General features: G+C 31.7%; 1 protein-coding gene and 2 non-coding genes across 11 annotated transcripts; all 3 read right to left on the bottom strand.

Annotated features, from left to right (window-relative positions):
* Window positions 1-7,404: 7,404 nt before the first annotated feature.
* On the bottom strand, window positions 7,405-7,486 carry TRNAS-UGA (transfer RNA serine (anticodon UGA)). The gene has a single exon. It is a non-coding gene; the product is annotated as a tRNA-Ser (tRNA).
* Window positions 7,487-8,678: 1,192 nt separating this feature from the next.
* On the bottom strand, window positions 8,679-11,878 carry LOC136231305 (OVARIAN TUMOR DOMAIN-containing deubiquitinating enzyme 4-like). 9 transcript variants are annotated; one of them, XR_010689749.1, is made up of 7 exons: window positions 11,733-11,878; window positions 11,203-11,324; window positions 10,662-10,702; window positions 10,351-10,449; window positions 9,779-9,943; window positions 9,090-9,203; window positions 8,692-8,980 (listed from the first exon to the last, which is right to left on the bottom strand). XR_010689749.1 is itself a non-coding variant. In XM_066020645.1 (6 exons), exons 1-6 carry the CDS (start codon window positions 11,662-11,664, stop codon window positions 8,965-8,967), a joined length of 495 nt encoding a protein of 164 aa, XP_065876717.1. In that variant the 5' UTR covers window positions 11,665-11,740; the 3' UTR covers window positions 8,710-8,964. The 9 variants fall into 9 exon arrangements, 7 of the variants coding, with proteins under 7 accessions (XP_065876721.1, XP_065876717.1, XP_065876714.1 ...); XR_010689750.1 differs by having other exon boundaries at window positions 9,094-9,203; XM_066020645.1 differs by lacking the exon at window positions 9,090-9,203 and having other exon boundaries at window positions 8,710-8,980; window positions 11,613-11,740.
* LOC136231712 (small nucleolar RNA U19) lies at window positions 9,330-9,468 on the bottom strand. Its single transcript, XR_010690080.1, has one exon. It is a non-coding gene; the product is annotated as a small nucleolar RNA U19 (small nucleolar RNA).
* Window positions 11,879-12,314: the final 436 nt, after the last annotated feature.

Here is a 12,314-nt window from a genome sequence, read left to right as displayed (position 1 = left end):
GAAAAAAAGAAACGTGCATAATAATTAATTATTAATAGAAAAAAAATCCAAGAACATGCTCTAATTTCTTATTTATTTAATTCCTCCATATTTTTGTAATTTATGTTTTAAAATGTTAAGGACGATGTTCTAAATATTGTTTAATATTTGACGCATGCACTTATTAATATCGATTAAATATGCATAATAATGAATTATTAATAGAAAAAAAAAGAAATATGCATAATAATAAGTTATTAATAGAAAAAAAAGAAATATGCATAATAATGAATTATTAATAGAAAAAAATACAAGAACATTCATTTTGGTGGGGTATGAAGCCCTACCAACCTTTTGTATGAGTACGTTCCTCTTACCTTTATCTATCTGTGATGAGCTGCAAAAATTAATGAATTCTTTTTGGTAGGGTATGAAACCTGAGGGCAGAAGTAACATTCATTGGTTTGATTGGGGTAAATTGTGTAGGCCTAAAGATTCTGGTGGAATGGGTTTTAAGGATCTACATGTGTTTAACCAGACAATGTTAGGTAAACAGGGTTGAAAACTACTAAAATTCCCAAATACTCTAGTAAGTCAAATGTTCAAAGCTAAATATTACCCTAGGGAGGACTTACTTCTCTCCAAATTAGGCAATAATCCTAGTATGGTTTGGAGAAGCATATGGGAAGGCATTAGTATACTTAAAACAGGGGTCAGATGGAGAGTGGAAGATGGTAGATCAATCAGAGTCTGGGAGGATGAGTGGGTTCCTAGTCTAGAGGGTTTTTGCATAAACTCCCTTTTGGTCCCTGGAATGGAGAATTTGATGGTAGCAGACTTACTCCTTGAAAATGGGAGAGGGTGGGACATGCAGAAACTAAATGGCTGCTTTAGTGAAGTGGAAGTGCAGGCTATTAGTGACATTATCTTACCATACAATGCAGGGGAAGATATGAGAATCTGGCATTGGTCAAGGGATGGACACTACAATGTTCACTCAGGTTACTTGTCAGGTATGAGGCTAGTAGAAGCTAGCAGAGTCCATGAAGGTTGGAAGAGGTTGTGGAAGTTGATGATCCCCCATAAACTGAAACAGTTTATTTGGCGTCTGTGTTCAAAGTGCTTACCCACTAGAGCTCGGTTGGTCTAGAGAAGAGTCCCCATTTCAACTGAATGCCCAGTATGTGTGGAGCAAGTAGAGACGGATAACCATTTATTTGTTGATTGTTGTTTCGCAGGTGACATTTGGCGTGTAGCAGGCATTCCTGTGCCGAGAGTGGGTAACAGTTACCTTGACGAGTGGTTCCTCCAAGCATTGAGCAACTCGAATTTGGAAGAAATTGTTAGAACCTGTTGTGCACTCAAAGCAATCTGGGACCACAGAAACAGAGTCCTGTGGCACATGAGATGGTGGCCGGCAGACATGGCTTGGCGAATCAGTTTAGAGGCTGTTCAGGATTGGAAGGCCTATCAACAGAAGGCACCACCCTTGGGCAACCGACACACGCAAGCAACACACATACAGACGGCACCGCAGTGGGCCGCCCAGCCACTCCCGCAAGCACAGGGCACACAGATGAGAGGTATATTTGCCAATTCCTCAACATAAATGGTATACGCCTAGCCCGGGCTTTATCAAATGCAATATAGATGGGGCCATTTTCAAAGAATTAGAGAGTAGTGGAATGGGAGCAGTGATTAGGGATGAAAAGGGAGCTTTTCTCTTTTGTAGCAGCAGTCTTATCCCAAGCATTAAGGAACCACGTGTCATTGAAGCTCTTGCAATCCGCACGAGTTTGTTATGGATTGCTAATTTGGGTTATTCCTCTGTTATTTTTGAATCTGATGCTAAGGTTGTGGTAGATGCTATTCACTCTGACAAGCAGGACATTTCTGAATTTGGTATGATTGTGGAAGATTGTCGAATCCTGCTAAGATCCACCCCTTCTTTTAAATTAGCTTTTATTTCTCGCTTAGCGAACAGTGCGACTCATTTGGTAGCTAGGCTTGCCTGTTCCAATGCTAGCGATTTTGTTTCTACTGTTGTGCCAGACTGGCTTGTGAACACTATTTATTTGGATGCAAATCCATCATCTATTTAAGCGTCACTTTCAGGTTCAAAAAAAAAATACAAGAACATGCTCTAATTTTTTATTTAATTCCTCTATATTTTTATAATTTATGTTATATAAGAAAATATACGTTATATTTTTTCGAACATGAGTTATAAATTATATTATAGAACAAACACGCACTATAAAGTTTAGAACGTATGATATATTTTTTAGAACATACGTCATGTTTTTTTAGAACATGTGTTATGTTTTTTCGAACATGAGTTATAAATTATATTATAGAACAAATGAAAAAACGATCCAGATATCTACTGATTTTTTTAAAACATTATACTTAATTTTTGGAACATAAACTATAAACTTTAGAACATGTGTTATGTTTTTTAGAACATGCGTTACGTTTTTTCGAACATGAGTTATAAATTATATTATAGAACAAATGCAAAAATGATCGAGATATTTACTGATTTTTTTAAACATTATACTTAATTTGGAGAACATAAATTATAAAGTTTAGAATTATGTAACATTATTTAGAACATCGTCCTTAACATTTAAAAACATAAATTACAAAAAATATAGAGGAATTAAATAAATAAAAAATTGGAGCATGTTTTTGGATTTTTTTGTTCTATTAATAATTCGTTATTATGCACATTTCTTTTTTTTCTATTAATAATTTATTATTATGCACATTTAATCGATATTTAATAAGTGCATATGTCTAATATTAAACAATAGAAGTTACATGGATAATGGTATATTAATCAGCGCGCTCCATAATGGATAAGGAAAACAATTGTTGTTTAAAAAAACAGTAAATATATGGACCATTTTTGCATTTGTTCTATAATATAATTTATAACTTATATTCTAAATAACATAACGTATGTTCTAAAGTTTATAGTTTGTGCTCCAAAAATTAAGTATAATGTTCTAAAAAAATCAGTAGATATCTGGATTGTTTTTTCATTTGTTCCAAAAATATAATTTATAACTCATGTTCGAAAAAACATAACACATGTTCTAAAAAACATAACGTATGTTCTAAAGTTTGTAGTTTGTGTTCCAAAAATTAAGTATAATGTTCTAAAAAAATCAGTAGATATTTGGATCGTTTTTTCATTTTTTTCCAAAAATATAATTTATAACTCATGTTCGAAAAAACATAACACATGTTCTAAAAAACATAACGTATGTTCTAAAAAATATGTCGTACGTTCTAAATTTCATAGTTCGCGTTTTAAAAGTTAAAATATATGTTGTTTCAAAAAAAAAGTTAAATTATATGTTATAACGTATGTTTAAAAAAAAATATTTTCTTATATAACATAAATTACAAAATATAAAGGAATTAAATAAATAAGAAATTGGAGCATGTTCTTGAATTTTTTCTATTAATAATTCATTATTATGCACATTTCTTTTTTTTCTATTAATAATTCATTATTGTGCATATTTAATCAATATTAATAAGTGCATGCGTCAAATATTAAACAATGAAAGCTACAGTGCGATGGTATATTAATCAGCGCGGCACATATTGCATAAGGAAAGTAATTGGCTCAGTGGTAAGTAATTTGGAGTATAAACAAATGGTCCAAGGTTTGAACCCCCATGGCAGCAGCATTTTTTGTTTAATTTTTAGACTCAAAACTACGTAGTTTTAGTGGTTCTCACCTAAGAAAGTGTCCTCACCTAAGAGGATGTTCTCACTTGATCCCTCCCCTATATATATATATATATATATATATATATATATATATTTGAACCCCCATGGCAGCAACATTTTTTGTTTAATTTTTAGACTCAAAACTACGTAGTTTTAGTGGTTCTCACCTAAGAAAGTGTCCTCACCTAAGAGGATGTTCTCACTTGATCCCTCCCCTATATATATATATATATATATATATATATATATATATATATATATATATATATATATATATATATATATTTCTATCCTAAATCTGATTAAATTTTATCCGCTTACATAATTGTTCGACATTACGTAGTATTCCCTCCATTTCAAAATAATTGTCACATCTGACCAAATCACATACATTAAGGAAATGGTTGATTTGCATTAAATTTATGGAACATAGACTAAAATACTATTTATTTCTCTTTATTACTAATTCTAATTTTTTGTACTACGCATTAAATTGAACAACTCTTCATACATTGAAAAGTGAAAATGACAGAAAATACAACTAATATTAAGCTCATTAATAAGGATAAAATAGAAAAAATTGCCTTAAAAAACTAAACCAGATAAATAATATAAAATAAGAAAAATTAGTAAAATGTGACAATTATTTTGAAATGGATGGACAATTAAAACAATTACCTATTATTTTTTAAAAAATTAAGCATTTAAAAATTAATATTTATCTTTTTCATATTTAATTTTCAATTTTATTAAACACCACTTAATTAAAGTTGTTACCGTTTTTGTAGAAAAAGTTACATAGTATTAAAGAGGCCCGAGTACATCATGGGCACCTTGAACTTCGCTAGAAAAAATCGATTAGCACCTTTAACTTTACGAACATTTTGTTAGCTTTTTGAAATGACTCATTTACCACTTAAATTTGTTTAAAATAATATATTGATATATTGAAGTGGTTAAAATGATATATTAGCTCTCTAAATTTACTTAAAATGCTATATATTTTAATTTGTCTAGACCTCTATTTTTTTTTTTCTGATGGATGAATTTTAGGGGTAAATGAGACATTTTCTTCGAAAAAATGAATGGGCTAACTAGAACAACACACTTTTTAGTCTTAAACATTTATCAAATAACAAAATTAAAGGCACCATTAAAAGAATTTGACACACCAGATAATTGTACTGTAAATCAATGTAACTCTCTGGGTCACTTATCTGTAATTCATTCGCAAATGCTTTAAGAGGGGTTAACGACACGGTCATCTGATGTGTCAATTTCTGTTAGTAATATTACTTCGATAGATCAATATGTTATTTTAAGCAAATTTAGGTGTTCAATAGGTCATTTCACAGGGCTAATAAGATATCCTTAAAGTTTAATGATCTCATAGACTTGTTTAAAGTGATATACATTTTAACTTGTCCAACCCTCTCATTATTTTGCCATATGGAGCCTTAATGGGACATTCTAAGAAAATTCAAGGGCTAACGAGATAAAGTACAAAATACCTAAATTTTTTTGGAGAACCAATTTAGTATCCACATTCATGTACAAATTCGGTAACAATGTTTGTCAAATGATAAAACTAAGCTCTTATTAACATAAATTGACACATCAAATTATCGTACTCTAAATCAATACAACTTATTGGGTTACTTACCTCAATCCATCCGCATACGCTTTAAGAGGAATTAATGGCACGATCATAGTAAAGGTTTTAATTGTACCAATTAATAAACATTGGGACTAAAATTGTACTATTTTATTGGTGAAGACTAAATTAGCTTTTCCTCTAAAACTTTGAGACTATTTTGATATCTTATCCAAAATTGAATTAGCTTATACAAATTAAAACAATTAGCTGCTACTTATAAAAAAATGTCTTAAAATAAAGGAAATAAAAGTCACCGAGAGGAGGGTCATTTATCTGCAATTCATTTGCATACGCTTCAGGAAGAGTTAATGATATGGTGATCTGACTCTCACATGTCAAAATCTGTTAGGGATGATTTTAATTATAATTTGACAAACATTGGGATTGAAATTGTTGTACAACACAACATAAATCTAGTCTCGATGTTTGTCAAATGCAAAACTAAGCCCTCGTTAACAAAAAAATTGACATATGAGATTACTTTATTGTAAATCAATGCAACTCCTTGGGTTACTTATCCCAATTCATTCGCATACGCTTCAAGAGGAGTTAATGATACAGTCATTTGACTCTCATGTGTCAATTTTTGTTAATTTATACAAACTTTGTAATGGAAATTGTGTCATTTGACAAACATTTAAATGAGTGTGTTGTTTTGTATGTAAAACTTTAAGTCATTTTCAGTTATTTTATACTACATCCGTCCCATAATATAAGTTATTCTAGAGATTTTCACACAAATTAAAAAAATACAATTAATGCAGAGCCTAATTAATGAATTTTACATTGGTTAACTTAAAAAAAAATCTCTCATGTAATGGTTGGGAATAAGTATTGGAATGTTAAAAAACTCATAGATTAAGATAAAAAATGTTAATGCTTGGACCAAAAAACTAAATTAAAAATTCTTGGAAAACCAAAACGACTTATATTTTGGAAAAAAAAAACCACTTTATAAAACAACTTATATAATGGGACGGAGGGAGTACATGATAATTTATTTTAAAATTAAATTACATTATACAAATTAAAATAAGTATCATTTGATAAAGATTTACATTGAAATTGTGTTTTTTTTAAATATGTGATAACTTATTCCAAAATTAAATTACATTATATGGATTAAAATAAGTTGTGAAAGTGTTTAAAGTCCTAATGCTTCCCTAGCCCCCTTAACTTGTTCAAATTGGTCATTTTACCCCCTCAACTCATCGAATGTTCTATTTACCCCCTTAACTCCATAAAAGTGGTATTTCTCACCCCTTCAACTTGTCCATTTATCCTCCCAACTCATAGAATGTTCTATTTACCCCCTTAACTCCATAAAAGTGGTATTTTTCATCCCCTTACAATCCGTTATCGAAGCCTAAATTAATAACTTTTTTAAACGTTAAACCTATATTTATGTTATTTTGTAAGTGGAATCTAAATTGATACTTCCCAAAAATTATAGGCTTATTTTGGTACATTATCCCTACATATAATGTATTTAACTTGTTTATATTAATGTTCTTGTTATTTGTATTTTTTATTCGTTCTTTCTCTTTTCAACTTTTTTTACTACTATAAAGGGATAAGAAATACTATTTTTATGGAGTTAAGAGAGTAAATATGATCATAAGTGGTGAGAAATACCACTTTTATGGAGTTAAGGGGGTAAATAGGATATTCGATGAGTTGAGAAGGGGTAAAATGACAAATTTGGACAAGTTAAGTGGGTGAGAAATACCATTTTTATGGAGTTAAGGAGGTAAATAGAACATTCGATGAGTTGCAGGGGTAAATAACCAATTCGGACAAGTTAAGGGGGCTGCAAAAGCATTAAGCCAAAAATAAATAATAAAAAAAACCGTCGACAGCAGGGTTGGAATTACATTATACAAATTAAAATAAGTATCATTTGATAAAGATTTACATTGAAATTGTGTTTTTTTTTTTTTTAATATGTGATAACTTATTCCAAAATTAAATTACATATTAAAATAAGTTGTGAAAGTGTAAAAATAAATAATAAAAAAAACCGTCGACAGCAGGGTTCGAACCTGCGCGGGCGAAGCCCAACAGATTTCAAGTCTGTCTCCTTAACCACTCGGACATATCGACTGGTTTGAGATTATTTGAATATTTGTTTTTATAATTTATATTGTAGTAAAGGGAACTAGCGAAATGTAACAAAAATTGGTCAACTTATTATTATTATTTAATTAATGAAGTCAAGTTTCTGCTATTTCAAGACATATGGTTCTTCTAACAATTTGAATATTATTATTTTTTTTTTTTTAGAAAAATTATTATTATTATTATTCACTTTTCAACCGTCTCACATTGTTACATTGTTATTAGTAGTTTTTGTTTATTATTTTTCAAACTTTTTGCATAATAACTTTTTATATTTGTTTTTATGATACGGTTTAAGATTTTAATAACACTGTCTCATAGTTTTTGTGAATTATATTACTTATTAATATTATTTTTTAATTATTATTGTTGATGTAACGACCCGTCCGGAGAGGGTGGCGCCGGGGTAGAAGGCCTGAGCAAGGAGCGGCCCTAAGGGATGACGATGGGGGCAGGAATGAACTGAATCCCACATCGGAAAGGGAGAGGGAGTGATTGAGGCTTATTAGTAAGATATGAATCCAATACATGCAGACGCGTTTTAAAGCCGTGAGGCCCAATGTGTTGGATTTGGACCAGGGTGTTAACGTTGACACATTTTTAAATATATATGTTACAAACATATATGTTTTTCTATGTTAAATTATTTTAAGTGCATTTATATAATAACTTATTTATTAACAAATAAAACATATAAAAATACAAATTCGATTAATTTCGATTAATCCTAAATTAATTCTCGAGAGCCATGTCAATCCGACTAGTGCCTAATATTTTTTACAACCCTAGTTATTGTTATTAGTTGATAATTATTATTCGATTTTTTTCCTAAAATAGCTATAGTTACTATTGTTTCTCAACCTTAACTAAATACTCTTATATTCTATTTACTGTTTTGAGTAGAACAGTAAAAAATATACCGACACAAGCATTAACTTGTATAACAATAATTATGTAAGGTGATATTGTGCCTCAGATAGTGTTTCGATAGTTATTCTTGTATTGACGATATCATTTTATCGGGTAATAGAGGTTTTTTTTAGGATAAGATATTAAAATAGCCTAAATTTTGAGGAAAGTGTCAATATAACCCCAATCATTTCAGCCTAGCATTTGTGAAATGATGTCATTATAACTCCGTCTAACATAATTTAACCTTCCAACGTTTATAAAATGGTACCAATCTCGTCAGAGATGCGATTCCATCCAACACAAATCCTAGTTAGTTGCTCATGAGACTTTGCAAGGAATTGCAGTACATTCCCTATTTATTATTTCATTTGGAATGCTATATTATTCTTTACACCAGAGGTGTCAAATTCTAACATAATAATACGATTTACAGAGATAAATTAGCTAACACGACTACACTTTTGTCGCATAAAACCGATATAATACAACTATAACACAACAAACCAAATAGATCGCAGCTTTAGCATCGCTATAACTAACACTTCATTTGTTCATATTCTCTTGCTCCTGCCAAAACAGAAACAAAGCAATAACGTGACCAATAAACGCTAGAATAATCTTAAACAAAACCAAAATCAGAAACGCAGATCATCTGTCAAATTTATTTCCAGCTTACGAACAGCCACATTGCGAGACGGAACGAAAACAGCATGCAAAATGTAGCCATCTAGTTAACTAAGCATGAACATGCTGCATCAGAGCTAGTCCATTGATTTAACCAGCAAAGATCCTGAGTGCAAGCATGAAAAAATTCAGTAATTTATACCGAACAACTAATGTAATTTCGTGCGCCGGTAGTCATACTAAAGCAACAGAATTGTCCAAAGCTGAAAATGGAGATGCAGATTCATGCTGAAAGTGTCCAAAGCTGCTTGGAGGACGATTAGTGGTAACAAAAGTTACATGATCGTCCCCTCAAAAAGGCATTGGATCGTGAGTTACCAATGATAAAATTGATCGAACGATTTGATTTCTGCCTTTTAACTAAGCCAGTAATGAAATTGCTTTTTGATTCAGATGGCTACTCTAAAGGCAGTTTAAGTTCAAGTATGAAAATTAGCACCATTTAATACATGGTTGGGGCTACAGTAGAGAGAAAGATGAAGGGGAGAGGTGTTCCTCACTTTGAAACCGAATAAGGGTTTTGACGACATAGATTTCATTAGATTTTATGATTGAAGGAATGAAAATTAGTTACTAAAATGCGCTCAAATTCAGCTGAACTAAAGCAGCAGAATTATCATTGTCAAATGACAGCATCACTCGCCGATAGAACGTAAATACAATGAAGCAAAAGTATCTTACTGCTTGGATTGTGAGCTGGAAATCTGACTTCGCAATGCGTCATAATGCCCATAACCATGATAGAGGACACAAACTGGAGTTTCCTTCCCATACTCTTGACCATATTCGGCTATGGTTTTCAGGCCACCGGAATTTCTATCCCGCATGTACACTGTAATTGGTACCCTAAAATTGGAAAACTGATAATCGTTTGAAAAAGATAATGTTGTAATGCATTTGTAATCAATTTGTTTCTATCAAATTATATATAGGATGATCAAAAGAAAATATTGATTCCAGATTACCTATTCACTTATGATAACATGATTGCATTTTTTTGTTTCATTTGAACTTATATGTCAAATTAACTTAAATTCCTATTTAAGTAGAAGCTAAAGTTTTAATAGCAGTACAACAGCCACCACAGGATGACTTGGTTTCGGAGGCACCAAAGCCTTAAACTCGTATATAAAGTAAAAACTAGAGGCGCTAGATAACGTATGAAATCTACTGGTAAACTTACTCGGAAAGTAATAAAAGAACAGAATTTGACAAATATCAAACGATCGAAACAGTAGAAAAGGGCAACTTACTTTAGTACATGTGAAGACATAAGCAACTCAGGTTCCCCTCCCCAAACATGGGGCTGTCTCATCTGTCCGACATATGTGTCAAAATCATCTTCAAGAAACCTGCCAAAAGTCTAAACAGTTTGCTCAAGAATGTTTAGCTAGATCGTCATTGAGGTTCAAAAAGACAGGAACTAAATTGGCTAATCTGAACCCCAACTTGTCATTTACGCATAATTGGCTAATCGAAACCAAAAACGTACTAGTTAATACTTTAAAGATGGAAGGGTATAAAATCAGAATAAACATCACCAAGGATCATCAAGCAAACTTACCATTCGGTGTCTCTGCGTCTCTTAATAAATTCATCAGCTACCTGTCCAAACCACAGGACTTTTCAGAAAGGAAGTTGAAACGCAATCAAAATTGGCAGGATACGCTTTTTGTTTATCTAATGAGATAACAACTTGATACAGCAAAATATATAGGATAGGCCTTCCCTATCAACAACCTTCCTTAACATAGAAGAGTTATCACTTATCAGCATATGGATTTGATTCCAGAACTTCAATGCTCTTGTGCACTTGGGTTTGATTTAGTAACAAGTATACAAATAATTGGAAGACGAGGCCAGCAATTTGACGAGCAAACCAAGACATGTAAAGATAATAGAAAATGAAAAGAGAGCAAAAACTTAAACAAACTTTTTTTCTAAAACCACGTTGCAATGACTCATACAAACAAGCACTATAATTGGTATAAATAACCTCAATTTTAAACCAAATTTTCTGCAGAATATGCATAAAACAGTTGAAGGAATATAAGAAAACTAGAAATAATTGAAAATATTCCAAAGCAAAATAGCCTGATCTGTACTTTAGCTCTAAGCTCATCTGCTAGTTCTTTCTCAAGGCTTTCGCCTGGAGATGGTTTCCCAGCCCTAATCCAAGCTCCATGAACCACAGACCGAAACAAACACCTTCCATCTCCTGGTATCCCTGCACCTCAAAGTGTAACAAAACTCCAATCCAATTAATTATATCCAAGATAATTGCAGAAAAGAAAAGAATCTAATTAGCATCTTCAGAAAGTGTATTCAAATAAAAAATCTACAAAATCGAAACAAAAAATATGTAAAATTACAGATGACACAAACCTAAGCCATTATCCATTTCAATTTCCAAATTTTCTATTCAGCCAAAAGACAAATGAGTAAAACAACTAACCCCAATGACAATAAAACCAAAAAAAAGGAAGAAAAGCATATACGGCAAGTAAAGAATTGCCTGAAACCAACTTAATAAGCAACGTATCAATCCGGGAAACCTGGACATTCATTTAATTTTCCGTCTGAGAAAATAAAGAAGCTTATACGGCATAAAAGAGTTAATCCCAAAAGGACATACAAATTTTCTGAAATTGAACTGAATGGTTACCAAGCGCAGTTGAATCAGATTTGGGCATTTTTCGAGGAGCGAAACAGCGTTACTAATCAGGACCTACTTTTTTTTTTTATTCGCATTGAATTCGTTAATGAGAGGGAAATTGAAAAGCAAATTACCTGAATTGAGGTGGTGGAGTATGATAAACGAGAATCTGAGAATCCGAATGTCATGCCTTTATGCCATGTTAGCGGTTCGCAAAGTGGTTCTGTAGATGCTAGAAAGCAGAGATATGGACGAGAGAAGGAGATGATTGAAGGGAACTGATAGGAGTGCGAGTGTGCGACTACGCTTAGGCTTTGTTTGGATTTGTGGTTTACCGTCTTCATGCTTCGAAGCTAACCTATTGATTGACAAATAGGGTAAATAATTATAAAGTTGACGTGTTTTTATCTAATACACTGTTTAATCTCTGTATTTTTTAAAATAATTATATAGTTTTCTTTTTTTTTTTTAATCAAAACTCATGTCTTTCATTAAACTAAACAGGATTCAATATCCTGACTGATAATAAATGTTAGCCAAAATGGCATTAAATTGGAAACG

Source organism: Euphorbia lathyris, chromosome 5 (genome assembly GCF_963576675.1).
Source record: "Euphorbia lathyris chromosome 5, ddEupLath1.1, whole genome shotgun sequence".
Taxonomy (NCBI): domain Eukaryota; kingdom Viridiplantae; phylum Streptophyta; class Magnoliopsida; order Malpighiales; family Euphorbiaceae; genus Euphorbia; species Euphorbia lathyris.
Note: the sequence above shows the minus strand (reverse complement) of the source record. Positions and strands in the feature narration are given on the sequence as shown.